Raw genomic sequence first — 22,855 nt, 5'->3', positions numbered from 1 at the left:
ACCGCCGGGCGGGAGGAACTCAGCATGTAACGTTTTTTGAGCAGCGAGATCCGTCGGATTTCGCTGCGCATGCTCTCTGGCTCCCTGCACATGTCCCCAGCTTTGGTTGGTTACCCGATATTTACCCTGGTTACGGTGCAAGGAGCCAGGGCTAAGCGGTGTAGGCCCGTAACCAAGGTAAATATCGGGTAACCAAGGTAAATATCGGGTGCTTTGCTACCCGATATTTAGTCTGGTTACGTGTGCAGGGAGGCCGACACTTCCCCGCTCGGCCCCGCCCCCTCCCGCACTCCGCACATGTATGTACACACACACACACCTGTCCCCAGCCATGCAGACAAGCACTGCCATTGACACCCTCGTCTGGCCCCGCCCACCGCTCGGCTCCGCCCCCTCCCGCACTCCGCATGTGCACACACATACATACATACATACATGCACACACACACACACTCACAGATACACTCACCTGTCCCCAGCCATGCAGACCGCAGCACTGCCACTGACATCCTCAGCGCCTGGCCCCGCCCCCCGCTCGGCTCCGCCCCCTCCCGCATTCAGCATGTGTATACACACACACACACACACACATATACACACACACACACACACACTCACCTGTCCTGCAGTCCCTGCGGCACTGACGTCCTCAGTGCCACGGCCCCGCTCGGCTCCCCCCCCCCCGAACTCCGCACCCCCGCACACAACGGAATCCGACAAAGAATTCTGTTCTTTGTCATCCGTAGTACAGCGTTGAACAGCGCATCAGTCACATGCATCAAGCGACGCATGTGACTGATGCAAAACAACGGAAATGTGAACTTAGCCTAACCTCATGGCATTATTTAACAAAAAACAAGGCCAAAATCCAAAAGTAGTGTGTGCAAAAACTTAATCTCTACACAACCTATGACATGGACCACACGTCATGCTTGTCAAGGGGTTCCTGAATTATGATGTATGGGGTACGTCATGGCAATTGCATTGGAACTGGAGCTGTGCACGCACTACCACCGCTAGGATTTCAGCTTATGTGACAGTCGAGACCTGGCTCCCACAGCCAGGAGCAGTCTCCGCGCTGCTTATGACTGTTTAACCCCCTAAATGCTGCGATCGATAGTGATTGCAGCAGTTAGGAGACTGGGAGAATGAAGGAGCTTCTCTCCCAAGCATTCGAGACTCCCACAACGTGATCATGGGGTCCGATCATTGCCATGACAACATCCAAGTTACCAAGCCTCTTAGACCATGCCAGGAGCATGGTCTGAGAGGCTTCTGTATGTGAAAGGCCTCCTTCAGTCCTAGTTGTATACTGTCCCTTGGCTGATTTTGCAAAAAATGGGGGACACCACGCCATTTTTTCAAATAATTTAAAAAATCAGAGTGGGATCATCTTTATTCTACAAAACCAGCCAAGGGACAGCTGACGGTTGCCCATAGCTGTTGCTGTACCTTTGCTGGTTATGAAAATTAGGGGGGACACCACACTATATTTTTCAAAAATTATTTCTAATTCTGGAGATAATAAAATGAGCACCGGCGCTACAGAAAAGATGGAGCCGCTAGTGATCAAGTGGTTCTGTGTGTAAACCACCTAAATAAAATATTTAAAATGTGGTCCGGCAGATGGTCCACACGGCTCACAGTGATGCTGGGAGTTCCCTGGAGTGGTTAGATTGAAGGGTTATGCGCGGCGGATGGCAAAAAAGAACGCAATACAGGCCGGAGCACCCCGTCCGGTGATGTCCCGGCTTTAAGAAGGTCACGTGTAAAGCAGCATGTGACGTCACAGGGTCAGATGGTGAGCACTACAGGTTCACACAGGGTATAAAAACCATATTTCTAATTCTGCTAAATAGCTGTATAAGCTATGTACGTATGTATGTACGGTATGTATGTATGTATGTATGTACGTATCATCTATCTATCTAGAAAAAAATAAGGTAGCCAGCAAAAATCAAACCTTTATTGGCCCATGGTGTAACAGTCAATATTTCGGTCCTAACAGAACCTTTTTCAAGCAGTGAAGGTATATGAATATGGTGAGTCAATCTCATTATATAATTCATATACAAGTAGTACAAAAATTAATGTATAAAATACAGTGCAGAGATATTAATATATATTGTAATACTTGTGCAACACATTTGCATGAGTGCATGCAATACAATACATAGTCCAAAAAAGTGTACAGTGCATAAAAGGTGCTTATAATGGCCAATAATTCATAAACATACACACATAGAAACACTGATTACAAAGTGACTCACCCATAACATATGATGTACATAAACATGATATCCACGCCGAAATCTGGCATTCTATGAGTGCAAAATGCACATGTCTGTGCGTCACAGAGTCTGTGCCAATAGAGAAACATTAAGCGCTTAGTGTGCATGTGCACCGCGCAGAAAAAAGCCACATACTCCATCACTCTGTCGGTTATGGAAGCAGTTACCAGCGCATGCTCCTTATACACATGGAATCCTCCACATCCGCCTGTTGTCAACGGAGTGTGCGCACAGCATGTAGTTTAGCCACACAATCCATCTTTAAAGAGGTCAAAGACGCCCAATAATATAACCATGTAATTAGTCACAAAAAGTTCAGTATGGCACCAGTTCCAAATAAAGGGACAATCTCACATCTGTAATGAGCCATTACCTCCTATGGGGAACTGCATTATCCTGTATACAACAAAACAGATCCCCAGTGTGTATAGAGGCATAGCCTGAATCCCAAAGGATCCAGTTCTATCTCTTATTTGAATAATCCATCTGCAGAAGTCTCTTCCTTACTGACAATGAACATCGATTGTGATCGATCGAGGTATATAGCGATACCATGTCAAACGAGGCAAATATGACATCACTCACAACCTTTACATCACTTAATGTATGCAAAAAATCACCGACATCCTTTCTAAAAGAATTAGTGTTCATTGACAAGGGGTTAAGAATCTTGTCTAAGAAAATCCCTATGTTATTAAAAACCGAGTTCACAAACGAGACTATGGGCCTTCCGGGTGAATTTTTAAGGTACTTATGGATTTTAGGGATAATATATAGCACTGGTGTAATGGGGCTCTCATCTACCAAGTAACCAAATACTTCTTGATTTATAATCCCTTTAATTTTGCATCATTCCGTACTCTTTTGATGTTTCTTTGTATCTCAAATTTTGGATCATCATCTAACTTTCTGTACACATTAACATCATTCAATTGTTGCAAAAACTGAGCAACATATGCCTCCTCGTCCAAGGAGACTTCTGGAGATGGATTGTTCAAATGAGGGCAAATAACTCATTATTGCATTATTGGAGATTATATTGAGACAGAATTATTTTCATACATATATTTTATACATATACATACATCTGACCAACATGTGGGGATGGAGAGGGCCAGGTCAAAATTTTGCACCGGAGCCCATCAAACTCTAGTTACGCAACTGGCTCCAGCAGTGAGGTGACTTGAACCACGTGTCAGCAGATGTTTTGCTGATGATGTGCAGTTCAAGTCAACTAACCACTGCAGCGTATTACAGAATGCAATGATCCTTAGGCTGGTACAGTGGGGAAAAAAAGTATATAGTTAGCCACCAATTGTGCAAGTTCTCCCACTTAAAAAGATAATAGAGGCGTGTAATTGACATCATAGGTAGACCACAACTATGAGAGACAAAATGAGAAAACAAAACCTGAAAATCACCACGTCTGATTCGGCAAGTTGTTTATTTTGCAAATTATGGTGGAGAATAAATATTAGGTCAACCAAAAACCTGCACGATTTCTGGCTCTCACAGACCTGTAACTTCTTCTTTAAGAGGTTCCTCTGTCCTCCACTCATTACCTGTAGTAATGGCACCTGTTTGAACTTGCTATCAGTATAAAATACACCTGTCCACAACCTCAAACAGTCACACTCCAAACTCAACAAAGAGCTGTTAAAGGACATCAGAAACAAAATTGTAGCCCTGCACCAGGCTGGGAAGACTGAATCTGCAATAGGAAAGCAGCTTGGTGTGATGAAATCAACTGTGGGAGTAATAATAAGAAAATGGAAAACATACAAGACCACTGATAAACTCCCTCGATCTGGGGCTCCACGCAAGATCTCACCCCATGGGGTCAAAATGATCACAAGAACGGTGAGCAAAAATCCCAGAACCACACGGAGGGACCTAGTGAATGACCTGCATAGAGGTGGGACCACCGTAACAAAGGCTACCATCAGTAACACACTATACCGCTAGGGACTCAGATCCTGCAGTGCCAGACGTGTTCCCCTGCTTAAGCCAGTGCATGTCTGGGCTCGTTTGAAGTTTGCTTGAGAGTATTTGTATTATCCAGAAGAGTACTGGGAGAATGTCATATGGTCTGATGAAACCAAAGTAGAACTGTTTGGTAGAAACACAACTCTTTGTGTTTGGAGGAGACAGAATGCTGAGTTGCATCCAAAAAACACCATACCTACTGTGAAGCATGGGGGTGGGAACATCATGCTTTAGGGCTGTTTCTCTGCAAAGGGACCAGGACAACTGATCCGTGTACATGAAATAATGAATAGCGCCATGTATTGTGAGATTTTGAGTTCAAACTACTTCCCTCAGCAAGGGCATTAAAGATGAAATGTGCCTGGGTCTTTCAGCATGATAATGATCCCAAGCACACCACCAGGGCAAGAAGGAGTGGCTTCGTAAGAAGCATATGAAGGTCCTGGAGTGGCCTAGCCAGTCTCCAGATCTCAAGCCCATAGAAAATCTTTGGAGGGAGTTGAAAATCCCTGTTGCCCAGGGACAGGCCCAAAACATCACTGCTCTAGAGGTGATCTGCATGAAGGAATGGGCCAACAGACCAACAGTCTGTGCCAACCTTATGAAGGCTTCCAGAAAATGTTTAACCTCTGTCATTGTCATTGTCAACAAAGGATATATTACAAAATATTGAGATGAACTTTTGTTATTGACCAAATACTTATTTTCCACCATAATTTGCAAACAAAATCCTGCCAAATCAGACAAAGTGATTTTCTGGATTTGTTTTCTCATTTTGTCTCTCATAGTTGTGGTCTACCTATGATGTCAATTAGAGGCCTCTGTCATCTTTTTAAGTGGGAGAACTTGTACAATTGGTGGATGACTAAATACTTTTTTCCCCACTGTAAGTGAGGTAAGTCGTCAAAGACTCTACATAGAGTTTACCTTCATCAACCTAACAGACATAACAGGCAGTGAGGAACTGTGTTTTTAGTGACTTGGCCCTCGTTCAGAAGTCCATGCATCACGTATGTATTCTATCTGTGTCTTTCTTATGAGATTGGCTACTGGTATTTTTAATAGCCATAATACACGTTTTGATAATATTTAGTGATGGGCGAAACCCCCGATAGTTGGCAATGGGAGCATCGCCCGATCATTTTGTAAAGATTGAGATCGGGATCGAGATAACGCGAACCTGAGTCCAATCACCAAACTTGGGCTTTACAGTCATGGGATGGGGCGGCGGAGCTGTACAATAAAGAATATAATTAATGATAAACATTGTCATTATGCTCACAAGTCCCGCGACACGTCCTGCAGACTCTATCTCCCGGCCGCTTCTGCTTCCTCATCCGATCATTGCTGTGTCCCCAGGTTAAAGGACTTTCCGTGACGTCATAGCCATGTGACCAGTCTGGTGTGAATGTTGTACAGATATTGGCTTACAGACTGGTCACATGACTATGATGTCATCGAAGGTCCTGTTAACTGAACTTTGCCTGTCACTGTGCGAGTGTCGCATCTCATCGTGGCGCACAATTTCCTGACAGGAGCGGGTAAGCTGCATGTATTTCCATGCAGCTGAGGCGCTCCTGTCCTGAGAGCGTCAGGCCGTGCGGGGTGATGCAATGCGAGATGCAAGTACAATCATACCCTCACTGTAAGTCTGCTTCTCGCTCTGTACAGAGCGATGTAGCAGACCTGACATGGCTCTCTCTGCTTCGCAATCTGTAGAGCCGCTTGTCTTTACAGAGTGATGAAGCAGAGCTGACATTGCTCTACCTGTGAACTACGTCGGACTAAGGAGTTTTTTTTATAATAAAGATGGAGTCTCTAAATGTATTTTTTGTTTTATTTCTAATAACATTTTTTCTATGTGTTGTGTTTTTTTTTACTGTTAATTAGAAATTCATGGTAGCCATGTCAAATTTGGCGTGACACCATGAATTTCGGGCTTAGTATCATCAGAGAATACAAAGCTGGTATTAACCCCTCTATTACCCAACGTGCCATCGCCACCAGGGCCACTAGGTAAAGCGCCTTGAAAAGGCGCTAAGAAACAATGCGCCATTTCCAGGGGCGGCTGCGGGCCAGTGACAGTCAAAGTTCAGTTAACAGGACCTTCGATGATGTCAAGGTCATGTGACCAGTCTGTAAGCCAATGTCTGTACAAGATTCATACCAGACTGGTCACATGGCTATGACGTCATGGAAGCTCCTTTCAGCAGTGATGCTTACCGGGGACACAGAAATGATCGGACGCGGAAGCAGAATCGGTCGGGAAACAGAGTCTGCAGGATGCGTCTCGGGACCTGTAAATATGATCATAATGTTTTTTAATAATGTGCTTTTTTTTTTACAGCCCCTTGTCCCGATCTGGACCCGATCTGTAACATGAGCTTGCCAGGAAAGCTCATGATTGGGATCAAGTACACGATCACTATGTGGTCGGTAGGAACCCCCATCTTTACAGTTCAGGATCGCCCATCACTAATTATATTCCTTAAGAATCAGCTGTTGTGGAACGTACAATGAGATGTGGTTGGCTTTCTGGGTTGATAATTTTGCTGCTACTGTTATATTACGGTACATTAATTAATAATACATTAATGCATTGTACTAAATAAGGATATATTAAAGGGGTACTCCGTTACTGGGGCTTTCGTCAAGAGATCAGGGGGTGTGGTCTTCTTCTGACTTCTAACACCTGCCAGACCTTTTGATATAGCTTCTTCTATGAAGTCACATATCAGGGAGTGTGGCTTATGTTAGTAATACAAGCCACAATCTCTGAGTGAGCCCGGAGTCCTGTGTGATTCTATGCTCTGTAGTAGCTTTATGAAAGTATCAAAGTACTATAATTACTTTTTCTACTCTGTTATTACCAGGGATTCCTTTGTACTGTCCTGAGCCTGAATATTTTACTGTAGTGTGGCATACAATTACAGGGTGTGAAAGGAAGATTAATAGGAATGGATGTGTCTGCAACTGGGAACAAGCTTTTTTTGTAGAAATTACAGAGTCTGGTGTGGAATAAAGGTTTATAGAGAAGAGTGAACAAGGAGACTATGGAATTCTTTATGGTAATTAAAGAGAATGTACACTGTGTGCAGAGTTATTAGTCAAATGAGTATTTTGATCACATGATGCTTTTTATACATGTCGTCCTACTCCAAGCTGTATAGGCTTGAGAGCCAACTACCAATTAAGTAAATCAGGTGATGTGCATCTCTGTAATGAGGAGGGGTGCGGTGTAATGACATCAACACCCTATATAAGGGGTGCTTAATTATTAGACATCTTCCTTTCCTTTGGCAAAATGGATCAGAAGAGAGATTTGACGGGCTCTGAAAATCCAAAATTGTGAGATGTCTTGCAGAGGGATGCAGCAGTCTTGAAATTGCCAAACGTTTGAAGCGTGATCACCGAACAATCAAGCGTTTTATAGCAAATGGCCAACAGGGTCGCAAGAAGCGTGTTGGCAAAAAAGGCACAAAATAACTGCCCATGAATTGAGTAAAATCAAGCGTGAAGCTACCAAGATGCCATTTGCCACCAGTTTGGCCATATTTCAGAGCTGTAATGTTACTGGAGTATCAAAAAGCACAAGGTGTGCCATACTCAGGGACATTGTAGAGCTGTAGGGGGAAAAAGCGCAATAGGGTCTTACCCGGTATGAGGGTAGAGAGACAGAAAGAGGTACACTCACCTGGTAGGGTTGTGCAAGTCACAACTCCTTATGATCGCATGTGAGTGCCTTTTTGTGGTTTAGCAGCGGCCCCGGAATGCAGTATATAAAATATAGGTCAGGTAAAGAGAAAACCGGTTTAAATGCCGCGCTAAAAACCACTGATGCTGTAGATGAAAAAGATTTCCTTTATTTCATAATTCTACGCGTTTCAGAGACATCTCCGTCTCCTGAGGAAGGAGACGGAGATGTCTCTGAAACGCGTAGAATTATGAAATAAAGGAAATCTTTTTCATCTACAGCATCAGTGGTTTTTAGCGCGGCATTTAAACCGATACTCAGGGACATGGCCAAGGTAAGGAAGGCTGAAAAACCACCACCTTTGAACAAGAAACATAAGCTAAAACGTCAAGACTGGGCCAGGAAATATCTTAAGACTGATTTTTCAAAGATTTTATGGACTGATAAAATGAGAGTGACTTTTGATGGGCCAGATGGATGGCCAGAGGCTGAATCAGTAAAGGGCAGAGAGCTCCACTCCGACTCAGACGCCAGCAAGGTGGAGGTGGGGTACTGGTATTGGCTGGTATCATCAAAGATGAACTTGTGGGACCTTTTCGGGTTGAGGATGGAGTGAAACTCAACTCCCAGAAATACTGCCAGTTTCTGGAAGAGAACTTCTTCAAGCAGTTGTACAGGAAGAAGTCGGTATCGTTCAAGAAAAACATGATTTTCATGCAGGACAATGCTCCATCATATGCATCCAACTACTCCACAGCGTAGCTGGCCAGTGACGGTCTAAATGATGAAAAAAATAATGACATGGCCCCCTTGTTCACTTGATCTGAACCCCATAGAGAACTTGTGGTTCCTCATAAAATGTAAGATCTACAGGGAGGGAAAACAGTACACCTACCGGAACAGTGTCTGGAGGCTGTGGTGGCTGCTGCATGCAATGTTGATCGTAAACAGATCAAGCAACTGACAGAATCTATGGATGGTAGGCTGTTGAGTGTCATCATAAAGAAAGGTGGCCATATTGATCACTATTTTTTTTGGGTTTTGTTTTTGCATGTCAGAAATGTTTATTTCTAAATTTTGTGCAGTTATATTGGTTTACCTGGTGAAAATAAACAAGTGAAATGGGAATATATTTGTTTTTTTAAGTTGCCTAATAATTCTGCACAGTAATAGTTACCTGCACAAACAGATATCCTCCTAAAGCCCGTTGTACACGTTGCAATATATCTTACAATCCGTCGTTGGGGTCAAGTTGTAAGTGACGCACATCCGGCATCGATCGTGACTTATTTGCGTGTGACACCTACGTGCGATCAAGATTGAACGCAAAAACGGTGATCGCAAACACATCGAATCTTTGTCTAGAATTGAACGTTTTGTTGATCGAATCTACTGAATTGCAGCGTGTGACATCCCTCATACGATGGTTTCCTCCCATAATCAGGACGTCATACTGTGAAGTGGTTGTGTCGTATCTTGTGGCGCTGATACGCCCATCGTATAATTGGTTGAAATTGTGTGCACATGCGTTTGGAAATGATCTCTCTATAAATAGTTTAACTCAATCTCATTTAGTTGCAGCCTGTATGTATGTGTGATTTGATATTGATTGTCCTCGTGCGCAACAGAGTTCTACTTTGGAATTCTGTCTGGTGTGGATAATTAATCAATTAAATGACGTAAATGCGTTAACGACATGTATGCTTGGAGAGAAATAAGGGAGTATACTTGCGATCACATTTGCATATAGTTGAGGGAAAAAAAAAAAAGACAGTTACGTCACTGAACACATGATCACACGAAACAAACACATAATTGCACAACAGAACACATAATACGAACGCAGGTCTGACACCAAATAAACGACCTATGTGCGATCTCAAAAGATTGTATATGCAACCGGGGCGTGTCACATCGCAAATGCGATTGTACAACTAATTGCAACGTGTAAAGCAGGCTTAAGATAGCCAAAACTAAAAACCCCACTCTAACTTCCAAAAATATTAAGCTTTGATATTTATGAGTCTTTTGGGTTGATTGAGAACATAGTTGTTGATCAATAATAAAAAATTCCTCTAAAATACAACTTGCCTAATAATCTTGCACACGGTGTAATAATTATTTTTCTATTTTTTTTTTTTCTTCAAAAGATTTGGTTTACAAAGAAAACAAAGTCAGAAAATGACTTATTTGGATTTATGGTAGAGTGCTGTAGCACTTATTATCACTGTGCAGAGGTAACAGTACAGAGCCTGGGGAGACAGAAGGAGGAGTTGAGCTCACACCCATTGTCAATGTGACCCTATGCTATCTGCCACTGTTATAATGACAATATAAGGTGTGAGATAGCGACCACCAATGTTTTAATTGGTCGTTATGTGTTGCAGTGGAGAAGGTCTCCTGCGATATTAAACTGAAAATGTTACTATGGGACCTGTAGTTCCACAAGAATGGGTATTGTATTTAAGGGTCAGGTTCCCTTTAACAATAGACGATGTGATGAACCAGGTTTGGTGAATCACGTGCCTCCAAATGTGGGTGTGTCAGGTCTGATTTAAGAAACTGTTTGCTTGGTCATATGATCTCTAGGTGCTTGGAAGGACTTCACTTCCTGGAGGCACCCTGTAAGTAGTCCATGTGAATTAGAGCTGGCTGCAGTTTCCCCTGATGTCACTGGCCAGGTGTATGGAACCTGGGGTCGCTATGCGCTAGGGAGCTTGAGTCCTCCTGGGGATCTGGACTAACCGCGGCATCCGTGGCTGAGAGCAAGGCACAGTTCCCGGCTCGTGGTCCCAGAAAGGCAGCCTTCCTAAGGATCCGTGGGAGCCCTGCTCAAGCTCCTGAGGGGCTGGTGGAAACCTGTGCCGAAGGTAACTGTGCCATGTGCGTATACTGACCAGGTCAGTTACTATTGTACTATGTTTTTGAGCTGCAGTTTATGGAGGATATAATAAACCGTTTGGACTTTTAATGTACTGTTTGTTCCTGTGCTACCTCGCACCGCAGCAAAAGCGAGTGAAACCCCCAGGTTACGGTATGCGTAGTCACAAAGGGTTCTTGAGGAGTCTTTTGGATTGGGTCAGCTCCCAAAGATGCCCGAAAATCACTTGAACACTTGTAAGACACTTCTTAATCATTGCTATTGTAAAATGACTTGCACATAAAGTGGGTACGGAAAGTATTCAGATCTCTTTACATTTTTCACTCTTTGTTTCATTGCAGCCATTTGGTAAATTCAAAAAAGTTCATTTTTTTCTCAGTAATGTACACTCTGCACCCCATCTTGACAGGAAAAAAGAAACAAAAATGTCAAAATTTTTGCACATTTTTTTAAACAAGAAAAACTGAAATATCACATGGTCATAAGTATTCAGACCCCTTGCTCAGACACTCATATTTAAGTCACATGCTTTCCATTTCCTTGGGATCTTCCTTGAGATGGTTCTACTCTTTCATTGGAGTCCAGCTGTTTTTAATTAAACTGATATGACTTGAATTGGAAAGGCACACACCTATCTATATAAGACATCAGCTCACAGTGCATGTCAGACCAAATGAGAATCCTGAGGTAAAATGAACTGTCCAAGAAGTTCAGAGACAGAATTGTGGCAAGGCACAGATCTGGCCAAGGTTACAAAAGAATTTATGCAGTACCAAGGTTCCTAAGAGCACAGTGGCCTCCATAATCCTTAAATGGAAGAAGTTTGGGACCACCAGAACTCTTTCTAGACCTGGCCATCCAGCCAAACTGAGCAATCGTGGGAGAAAAGCCTTGGTGGGAGAGGTAAAGAAGAACTCCAAGATCACTGTGGCTGAGGTAGAGATGCAGTAGGGAGATGGGAGAAAGTTCCATAAAGTGAACTATCACTGCAGCTCTCCACCATTTTGGCCTTTATGGCATAGTGGCCCGACGGAAGCCTCTCCTCAGTGTAAGACATATGAAAGCCCGCATAGAGTTTGCAAAAAACACATGAAGGACACCCAGACTATGATAAATAAGATTCTCTGGTCTGATGAGATGAAGATAGAACTTTTTGGTGATAATTCTAAGTGGTATGTGTGGAGAAAACCAGTCACTGCTCATCACCTGCCCAATACAATCCCAACAGTAAAACATGGTGGTGGCAGCATCATGCTGAGAGGGTGTTTTTCAGCTGCAGGGACAGGATGATTGGGTGCAATTGAAGGAAAGATGAATGCACCAAGTAGAAAGATATCCTGAAAGAAAACCTCTTCCAGAGTGCTCTTGACCTCAGACTTGACGGAAGGCTCAGCTTCCAACAAGACAATGACCCTAAGCACACAGATAAAAGGAGTGTCTTCAGAACAACTCTGTGATCATTCTTGACTGGCCCAGCCAGAGCCATGACCTAAACCAAATTGAGCATCTCTGGAGAGACCTGAAGATGGCTGTCCACCAAAGTTCACCATCCAATCTGACGGAACTGGAGAGGAAGTGCAAGAAGAATGGCAGATGATCCTCAAATCCAGGTGTGAAAAACTTGTATCATTCCCAAGAAGACTTATGGCTGTACTAGCTCAAAAGGAGGGTGCTTCTACTCAATACTAAGCAAAGGGTCTGAAGACTTACTGTATAACCATGTGATATTTCAGGGTTTTTTTGTAGGACAAATTTGCAAAAATTTTTACATATCTGGGTTTTTTTTCTCTCAAGATGGGGTGCAGAGTGTACATTAAAGTGGAAAAAAATGAACTTTTTTGAATTTACCAAATGGCTGCAATGAAACAAAGAGTGAACATTTTAAAGGGGTCTGAATACTTTCCATACACACTGTATGTTCAGTCTTTTGAGTGTTTTTCTTTTCCGTCAGGTTTTAAAAATCACTTAGAGGGAGAAAAATACCACTGCAGATATTTTAAAAACATTTTTGTTTCCTGAAGCGGTTTTGAAGAGTTTTCATGCGTTATTAGAGAGTTTTTTCCCCTGAAGTTTTTTCTGCTGCATTTTGATGAGACTTGTCCTTCATTGATCGTTTTCCATTAGGAGACGCTTCAAAGAAGTTACATGCAATTTATTTTCTCTCAACAGGGTTATTCCAAATCTGAAGGAGGAGAAACTGACTGAAGATATGTACAGTAATGTTTGTTTTACAATGAAATAGGAGGACCTTTCTCAAGTTATTTTGAGCAATGCTTTTCAAGTATCTTTTGGAGCAAACACCTGATGCGTGCCCTTACACTTCATTGTGAAATTATTTATGTACTCTTCACACAGTAATTTTCTCATGATATATTTCCTTTAGTTATCACTCACCAATGTGGATATCTGTAGGATATTCGTCCTCATACAGCTCGTTCACAGTGGCATACAGCTCTTCATCTTCTATGTCTTCAGTTTTCATATCTCCTGAATTGTTACCCTAATTCACCATAAATGGAACATAATGTGCAATTAATGACAGTTGAATTTGCTTTTACTGTTGTTTTACAAGCCAAATCTAGGTTTAGTTTACAAAGAGAATGCAAAGCAGGATATTTCCAATATATTTCCCCTTCATTATATGATCCACGCCAGCGATTGGCTTCAAAAACTGTATCCAATCACCACAGAAACTTAGCACTCAATATTTAATGGAAGACATATATATTACCAACAGATAGTTAAGACTGTTATCTCCTAATTTCACTTTAGCACATACATCCCAAAAAATGATGAAATGAAAAAGTATTTACATACAAATTTTACTTTACAATTATCAAATATTCATACATCAGTAGAACAAAGGTTCCACATCATCAAAACACCCACTCAAAATTTGCATTGTGTTTTTCTCACCATACGCATCTACCTCACTATATGACCACCACAAGGAGGAGTGGAACAGATATCAACCATGCACACTACTACTCCATTCAAAGTAAAAAACTGAGGGAAGCATTAGCGGTGTGGCCTCCAGAGGTTGTATATTTACCAACTGTGGCCTCTTCAATAATAATCTGAGATGAAACAAATTATATATTCTGCATTTCATGGCTCTATCTACCTGAAGATCCTGTAGGACGTTCTGATTTTCCTCTGGATTATCCTCGAAATATAGAATGTGGGGACCTTCTATTTCCCCATTATTGGATTTAACTGTAGGAGATACATATGGTGAATGAACACATTATTTCTATGTAATCATCAGGTGAAGTACATTTCTTTACAAATTATTTTACATACAGCAGGTTGTTTCTTTAGACAAAATCAGGAGTGGATCAAATGGAAAGCATTAAGTTGGTCATAGACAGATAGCCAAGCTGCTGATTTTGACAGGACTACACGGTCATCTAATATGCATGACAGCAACCCAACTCTACATCAACATCTGCCGAGATATGAATACACAGATCGATTTTTTTCTCAAGAGTTACCGCTAATGTAGTCTGCCAATATGTTACTCCCCGCTTCCTATTAAATACACATGATCGCATGTATAAGTGTGCATCTATACAGAAAGGGACATCGGGAGTCCTGAGAGATAGCTATTGGCTGAAGAAGAATCCAGTCAATAATTACTTACGTGTATGACCAGCCTTGTATTATATAGGTAGTTTGACCTAGCTCTGATGTCACAGCATTTTATCCATTTAGATGCCCGCTTCAATAAAAACTGTTTAGTTAGTATGCATTTTGCACTAATGCTATGCCACGGCAGCAGAGCCAGCTCCAGGTTTTCGTGGGCCCTGGGCAAAGGAGTCCCAGTGGGCCCCTTTAATACATATCACGATTCATGATTATACTATATAGAGGTTCCGGGCTGTATATGTATATATTGTATATGTATGTATGTAATATATATATATATATATATATATATATATATATGTATATGTATATGTATATATATATATGTATATATATATATACATATATGTATATATATATATATATATATATATATATATATATATATATATATATATATACATATATATATATTGTATTAGTCAGATATATACAGTCATATGAAAAGGTTTGGGCACTCCTATTAATGTTAACCTTTTTTCTTTACAACAATTTGGGTTTTTGCAACAGCTATTTCAGTTTCATATATCTAATAACTGATGGACTCAGTAATATTTCTGGATTGAAATGAGGTTTATTGTACTAACAGAAAATGTGCAATCCGCATTTAAACAAAATTTGACCGGTGCAAAAGTATGGGCACCTCAACATAAAAGTGACATTAATATTTTGTAGATCCTCCTTTTGCAAAAATAACAGCCTCTAGTCGCTTCCTGTAGCTTTTAATGAGTTCCTGGATCCTGGATGAAGGTATGTTTGACCATTCCGGTTTACAAAACAATTCCAGTTCAGTTAAGTTTGATGGTCGCCGAGCATGGACAGCCGCTTCAAATCATCCCACAGATGTTCAATGATATTCAGGTCTGGGTACTTGGATGGCCATTCCAGAACATTGTAATTGTTCCTCTGCATGAATGCCTGAGTAGATTTGGAGCGGTGTTTTGGATCATTGTCTTGCTGAAATATCCATCCCCTGCGTAACTTCAACTTCGTCACTGATTCTTGCACATTATTGTCAAGAATCTGCTGATACTGAGTTGAATCCATGCGACCCTCAATTTTAACAAGATTCCCGGTGCCGGCATTGGCCACACAGCCCCAAAGCATGATGGAACCTCCACCAAATTTTACTGTGGGTAGCAAGTGCTTTTCTTGGAATGCCGTGTTTTTTTGCCTCCATGCATAACACCTTTTTGTATGACCAAACAACTCAATCTTTGTTTCATCACTCCACAGGACCTTCTTCCAAAATGTAACTGGCTTGTCTAAATGTGCTTTTGCATACCTCAGGCGACTCTGTTTGTGGCGTGCTTGCAGAAACGGCTTCTTTCACATCACTCTCCCATACAGCTTCTCCTTGTGCAAAATGTGCTGTATTGTTGACCGATGCACATTGACACCATCTGCAGCAAGATGATGCTGCAGGTCTTTGGAGGTGGTCTGTGGATTGTCCTTGACTGTTCTCACCATTCTTCTTCTCTGCCTTTCTGATATTTTTCTTGGCCTGCCACTTCTGGGCTTAACAAGAACTGTACCTGTGTTTTTCCATTTCCTTACTATGTTCCTCACAGTGGAAACTGACAGTTTAAATCTCTGAGACAACTTTTTGTATCCTTCCCCTGAACAACTATGCTGAATAATCTTTGTTTTCAGATCATTTGAGAGTTGTTTTGATGAGCCCATGATGCCACTCTTCATAGGAGATTCAAATAGGAGAACAACTTGCAAGTGGCCACCTTAAATACCTTTTCTCATGATTGAATACACCTGCCTATGAAGTTCAAAGCTCAATGAGGTTACTAAACCAATTTAGTGGTTTAGTAATTCAGTAAAAAATAGTTAGGAGTGTTGAAATCAAGAATTGATAAGGGTGCCCATACTTTTGCACCGGTCAAATTTTGTTTAAATGCGGATTGCACATTTTCTGTTAGTACAATAAACCTCTCAATTCAGAAATATTACTGAGTCCATCAGTTATTAGATATATGAAACTGAAATAGCTGTTGGAAAAACCCAAATTGTTATAAAGAAAAAAGGTTAACATTAATAGGGGTGCCCAAACTTTTCCATATGACTGTATATAAAACTAATACAATCCCCGTAAATATAATCCCCCTCGTGCGCGCTCTCCCCCATGCGCATTCTCTTCTCCCCTTATGCGCTCTCTCCCCTGTGCTCTCTTTTCCCCTGTGCAATGTCTCTGTGCGCTCTCTCTATCTCCGCTGTGCAGTCTCTCCCTCTCTTCTCCCCTTGTTCAGTCTCTCACGTATGCTTGCTCTCTCTCCAATGTGCAGTCTCTCCCCTGTGCTCTCTCTTCTTCCAATTTGCAGTCTCTATTCTGTGCTCTCTCTCTTTATCCCCTGTGCTCTCTCTTCTCCTCCTGTGCGGTCTCTCCCCCATGCTCTCTCTTCTCCCGCTGTGCAGTCTCTACACCGTGCTCTCTCTTCTCCCCCGGTGTGGTCTCTCCCCTGTGCTCACGCTCTCACCACCTGTTCGGTCTTTCCCCTGTGCTCTTTTTTCTTTCACTTTGCAGTCTCTATTCTGGGCACTATCTCTCTCCTCTGTGCTCTCTTCTCCCACTTTGTGGTCTTTCCCGTGTGCTCTCTCTTCTCCCCCTGTGCAGTCTCTCCCCTGTGCTCTCTCTCTCTCCCCCTGTGCAGTCTTTCGACTGTACTCTCTCTTCTCCTCATGTGCAGTCTTTCGACTGTACTCTCTCTTCTCCTCCTGTGCAGTTTTTCCCCTGTGCTCTCTCTCGCTCTTCCCTGTGGGGTGTCTTCTTCCCTTGTGTGGTCTCTACTCCTTCTGTGCTCTGTCTTCTCCCCTGTGTGGTCTCTCATCTCCCCCTGTGCTCTCTCTTTTCCCCCTTTGCGGTTTCTCACTTTTCCCCCTCTGCAGTCTCTCACTTTTCCTCCTCTGCAGTCTCTCTCTTCTCCCCCTGTGTGGTCCCTCCCCCGTGTTCTCTCTTCTCCCCACTGAGCTGTGTTATGAGCGAACCGTCCTTTCTGTTGAGTGGTGTCCCAGTGATGCAGGAGATGAGTGCTGACTGCAGGTGTCATGTGACCTCACTGATCTCTGCTCCTGGCTTATTACTATTCATAAGCTGGGATGCTGCGCTGATGACATAGTGCAGAGAGACAGCACACGAGGTACAGGGGAGACAGTTACCCTGGCCCCATACATCATCAAGGGCTGGGGACACCGTTGAACATGCAGCGAGTGGGCCCCACTGTTTGTCCAGGGCCCCGGCACTTGCCCAGGTGTTCCGGGTGGTGACGCCGGTCCTAGTACCCCCGTTTGCCATTTTTATACTCCTATGAAGCATTGGCAAGGCTTTATACCTTATGGCTAAAAATGAAAATACAACACAATGCAGAAGTACTGCAGTGTATTCTACAAGAAATGAAGGTTGCACCTGAAATAGTGTGAACTATTCAAAAATATTATTGCATTTGTTCCTCACAGTGAACAATAAACTGAAGCAACAATGTCAAAATTGTGGGGGGTTATTTCCATTCCGCTCAACAGATAATTTTTTTTCCATTTTTAGGTAAATTATATGGCAATTAAATGGTGGCACTTAAAACTGCAGTTCAATCCACATAAAACAAGTAGTCTTTATATGACTATGTCGACAATAAAAAAGTTATGGCTCTTGAGAGATGAGGTAAAAAAATGAAAGGGAAAATATAAAAAATGGCTGTGCGAGGAACAAGACAAAGGAATTGACTGGTGTTATGATATTAATAACCTCCGACACCGATACCTGGGACCACCAATGATCAGCTGTTTTCAGCTCAGCTAGATTATAAGAGTAAATTGATTTGGAACAGCAATGCTCTCTTGTGTAGTGGAGGATTATTATTAATAGAATTATTATTTAACGGCCTTCAGTTTGATCTTAAGCTATGGTGACTTGATGGACGAATTCTCTGTAGGAAGATCGATTTTTTTGGAAGCCTAAATCTCCCTGTTTTCTTTATGATGAGTAAAAAGCTGTGGAGAAGAAGCGCAATAGGGTTTTACCCCAATAACACACGGGGTAGAGACAGGGAGCAGTAATACTCACCAAGTGAAGTTGTGAAAGTCACAACTACTATGCAGGCATGGAAAGTTTTGATCAAGGCAGCAGCAACCCAGACTGCAGATAACAGAGAACAATAGAGGAAAATAGGGTTTTTTTGAGCCGCGCCAATGATCACTTCTCAGGTATTCAGATTAATGGATCTTTATTTTGCACAGGTCTACGCGTTTCTGGAGTCTCAGCTCAGAGTCTCAGTCTCAGAGATTTGATGTGTTCTTATGCCTGATGGTCCTGAGGAAGGGAGCTGAGACTCCAGAAACGCGTAGACCTGTGCAAAATAAAGATCCATTAATCTGAATACCTGAGAAGTGATCATTGGCGCGGCTCAAAAAAACCCTATTTTCCTCTATTGTTCTCTGTTACCTGTTTTCTTTATGGTATCAAGTCAAACCATTGGGTTGCTGGTCTTCCTCTTTCTTTCCTTCTAATCTTCAGACCATGATGTCCTTCATCAGTGATTGGACACATCATACGAAGAGAGCAAAGTAGACAAGTTGTAGGTTGGTGATCTTTGCTTTAAGTGACATCTGGCTGGATTTGTTCCAAAACTGATTTATTTGTTCTTCTTGCTATCCATAGTTTTAATAACATCCTTCTCCAGCTCCACATTTCGAAGGCGTTGTTTCTTCTTCTGTTTTGTTCCTTCATCTTCCAGGTTTTGCATCCATATGTTAGTACAGAAAAGACCAGATTATTTATTAGCTTTGTCTTCGTCACCAGTGATATGTTCCTCAGTTTGAAGACCTTGTCCAATGACTTAATTGTTGATTTGCCCATGTCAGGGGGTGCTACGTTGGCCCTGCAACTGTGGGCCCTGTGCTCGCCCTGACTCTGGAAATACCCTTGATGGTAGGGAGGTCCAGGTCACCACCCTAAGCCCTGTCTCCTGTCTGGCCCTGTCCTTATAACACCAACCCCGGGATGGGCAGGATCCTAGGTAACAACCTCCCAAAGGCACAGACAAGGGGATAGAACTGAAGCACACTCACACTGCAAATGACCACAGATGAGAGACAAAATGACACCAGAAGGAATAAACCAAAAGGGTAGGAGTAATTCACACCAGGGAACTCTCAAACCGAGCAGACAACGATTAGCTGGACACCAAATAGAGGTATGCCACGGACGCCGGGATTTCACCAATGCAAGCAGAGACTATCTTTGGCAGTCTCCTACTATACACCTCAGCCTTAAATAGGAGGAGACCAGCTGTGGAATGAAATTAGCAACCTGGCTTTCAGCATGCTGCTCCACAAGGATTAACTCCTGCATGGCTGGGAGCAGTGAAACAACTGAGCCGACGCCCAGCCGAGCTGAGCACTTAAGAGAGACCAGGTTGTCTGTCGGACTCTGCAATGTGAACAGAGTCTGACGTAGTAGAGAAGTAATCCAGATGCACGGATACGCACGGCGCTTGACAGCCCATAGCTATTTTCCTATTGATTTTGGTATTGTCGCTGAATCTTGAGAAATCATTCATCCAAGGAGGTTAGAGCTTGACACTTCATAGATAAGTCCTTCATTTCATTTATGCTTGTTGCCATCAATGTTGTGTCATATTTAAGATTGTTGATGATGCATCCAGCAAGTTTGAATCCTTCTTCTTTTTTGGCAAGTTCAACCTTCCTGAAAATATCTTCTGCATGTAAATTGAAGAGAAATGGTGACAGGATGCAGCTTTGTTTGACACCTCACTCTACTTTGATCTATACTGTGTCTCCATGTTCAGTTCATAGTGGAGGATAGGTCATCAATATTATAAGACATCGCAACCCCCTTAAAATCCCCCCAGTCAAGTACATTGCTTGCATTTATTTTTCTTAAAGTCGTTGTCCGCTACAAGCCCAATCCCTTTTTCTCCATGTTTGCCCAATTAATAAAAAAAGCTTCTACTCCACTCCCGTCTTGGCGCTGATGCATTCTAAGGGGTACTTTGCACACTATGACATCGCAGGTGCGATATCGGTGGGTCCAAATCGAAAGTCACGCACATCCGGCGTCGCTGTTGACATCGCAGTATGTTAACCCTTTTACATACGATTAACGAGCGCAAAAGCGTCGTTATCGTATGATTGGTGTAGGGTCCGACATTTCCAAAATTTTGCAGCAGCGACGATGTTGTTCCTCATTCCACAGATCGCTGTGTGTGAAGCCGTAGGAGCGAGGAACATCTCCTTACCTGCGTCCCAGCTGCTATGCGGAAGGAAGGAGGTGGGCGGGATGTTTACGTCTCGTTCATCTCCGCCCCTCCGCTCCTATTGGCCGCCTGCCGTGTGACGTCTCTGTGACGCCGCACGACCCGCCCCCTTAGGAAGGAGGCGGTTCGCCGGCCAGAGCGACGTTGCAGGGCAGGTAAGTGCATGTGAAGCTGCCGTGGCGATAATTTTTGCTACGGCAGCAATCACAAGATATCGCTGTTGCGACAGGGCGGGGACTATCGCGGTCGGCATCGCAGCGTCGGCTTGCGATGTCATAGTGTGCAAATTACCCCTTATAGCTCATATGAGGTTGTTACGTCACGCAAGCCCCATGGCTTCACTCTCCCCGTCTTCAGATGTATACATAATTAACAGGAAGTGAGATCTGCTACGGCACCCACTACTTGTTAATTATCGTACATACATGTCTGAAGTTGGGGAGCGTGAAGCTGGCAGTGATTGACAGCAGGGTCGCGTGATGTAACCACCTCATGTAAGCTCCAGTAATGCAAGTGCTGGCACCACTGGAATGGCGCTGGCATGGGAGGTGAGTATAAGATTTTTTATTTCATTTAGGGCAAATATAGTGTATGATAAGGTGTTTTTCTAGTAGACTAAATGTTGTGTTTTCTGAGCACCTTATATTGTAAGGTACATAAAATCATTTGTGAATCTCTAAACAAGTTTTCTAGGATTTGAGATATAGATATATATATATATATGTGTTCAGAAATCAATATTTTGTAGAATATCCATGATTTTTAATCACCGCTTTCATGCATCTTGGCATGCTTTCCACCAGTCTTTCACACTGCTTTTGAGTGACCTTATGCCACTACTAGTGCAAAAATTTAAGCAGTTCTTCTTTGATTGATGGCTTGTGACTATCCATCTTCCTCTTGATTACAATCCAGAGGTTTTCAATGGGGTTCAGGTCTGGAGATTGGGCTGGCCATGACAGGGTTTTGATGTGGTGGTCCTTCATTCACACATTGATTGACCTAGCTGTGTGGCATGGCGTATTGTCCTGCTGGAAAAAACAGTCATCAGAGTTGCCTGAGCAGAAGAAAGCAACTCTGTTTCCAGGATAACCTTGTATGCGACTTGATTTATACGTCCTTCGCAAAGTTTAATCTGCCCAATTCCAGCCTTGCTGAAGCATCCCCAGGTCATCACTGAACCTCCACCAAATTTCACAGTGGGTGCAAGACACTGTGGCTTGTACGCCTCTTCAGGTCTCCGTCTAACCATTAGATGACCAGGTGTTGGGCAAAGATGAAAAAGACAATGTGGCATTCCACACAGCTAGGTCAATCAATGTGTGGATGAAGGACCACCACATCAAAACCCTGTCATGGCCAGCCCAATATCCAGACCTGAACCCCTTTGAAAACTTCTGGAATGTAATCAAGAGGAAAATAGACAGTCACAAGCCATCAAACAAAGAAGAACTTAAATTGTTGCATTAGTAGTGTGAAAGACTGATGGAAAGCATGCCAAGACGCATGAAAGCTGTGATTAAAAATCATGGTTATTCCACAAAGAGATCTCTGTGATTGCCATATGGATCTTGTTTTTAACATGGAGTGTTTTTTCTATATTAAATACATTTTTGGATTTTACTATATTTCTGGAATTGGATGCCGGATTTCTTCTCGATTACTTTTGTTGGAATTTCTCAGCTGGATTTATTGTTTCCTGCCACTGTCTGGAAGTACAAGCCTCAACAATATATGGAATTGGGTGAGCTGAACTTTTTCCACATCTTTTTGCTTATGTTCCCCACTTACTGTGTGAAGTCCATGTGTAGCTCTAGCTGTATAATTTTTGTCTTTGTGCTAAAAAAAAAAATTACATTACAACAACAAAACTTTAGTCAAGGTAAAAGAAAGTCTCTTCTGACCTACCAGATAAAATGGCATCTTTCTTGTTTTCCAAAATAATGTCCTTGTATAGATCCTTGCATTCTTCTACATACTCCCACTCCTCCACGGAGAAATATACGGCGACATCCTGACATCTTATAGTAACCTGACACAAAGATACAAACTCGATCATAAAATGATCAAAAATATT

The 22,855-nt window shown here is 42.5% G+C and overlaps 1 protein-coding gene across 4 annotated transcripts in view; it reads right to left on the bottom strand.

The window, feature by feature from the left end:
- LOC142311115 (uncharacterized) overlaps positions 1-22,855 on the bottom strand; it is an 84,235-nt gene that overhangs the window by 12,430 nt on the left and 48,950 nt on the right. For all 4 annotated transcript variants that reach the window (XM_075349233.1, XM_075349232.1, XM_075349234.1 and 1 more), the window contains exons 4-6: positions 22,687-22,810; positions 13,977-14,068; positions 13,247-13,352 (exon numbers count right to left, since the gene is read on the bottom strand). In XM_075349233.1, the coding sequence (XP_075205348.1) occupies positions 13,247-13,352; positions 13,977-14,068; positions 22,687-22,810 (322 nt within the window). The remainder of the gene's footprint in view (positions 1-13,246; positions 13,353-13,976; positions 14,069-22,686; positions 22,811-22,855) is intronic.

Source organism: Anomaloglossus baeobatrachus, chromosome 5 (genome assembly GCF_048569485.1).
Source record: "Anomaloglossus baeobatrachus isolate aAnoBae1 chromosome 5, aAnoBae1.hap1, whole genome shotgun sequence".
In the NCBI taxonomy this organism is placed as follows: Eukaryota; Metazoa; Chordata; class Amphibia; order Anura; family Aromobatidae; genus Anomaloglossus; species Anomaloglossus baeobatrachus.
This window is presented reverse-complemented; position numbering and strand designations above follow the sequence as displayed.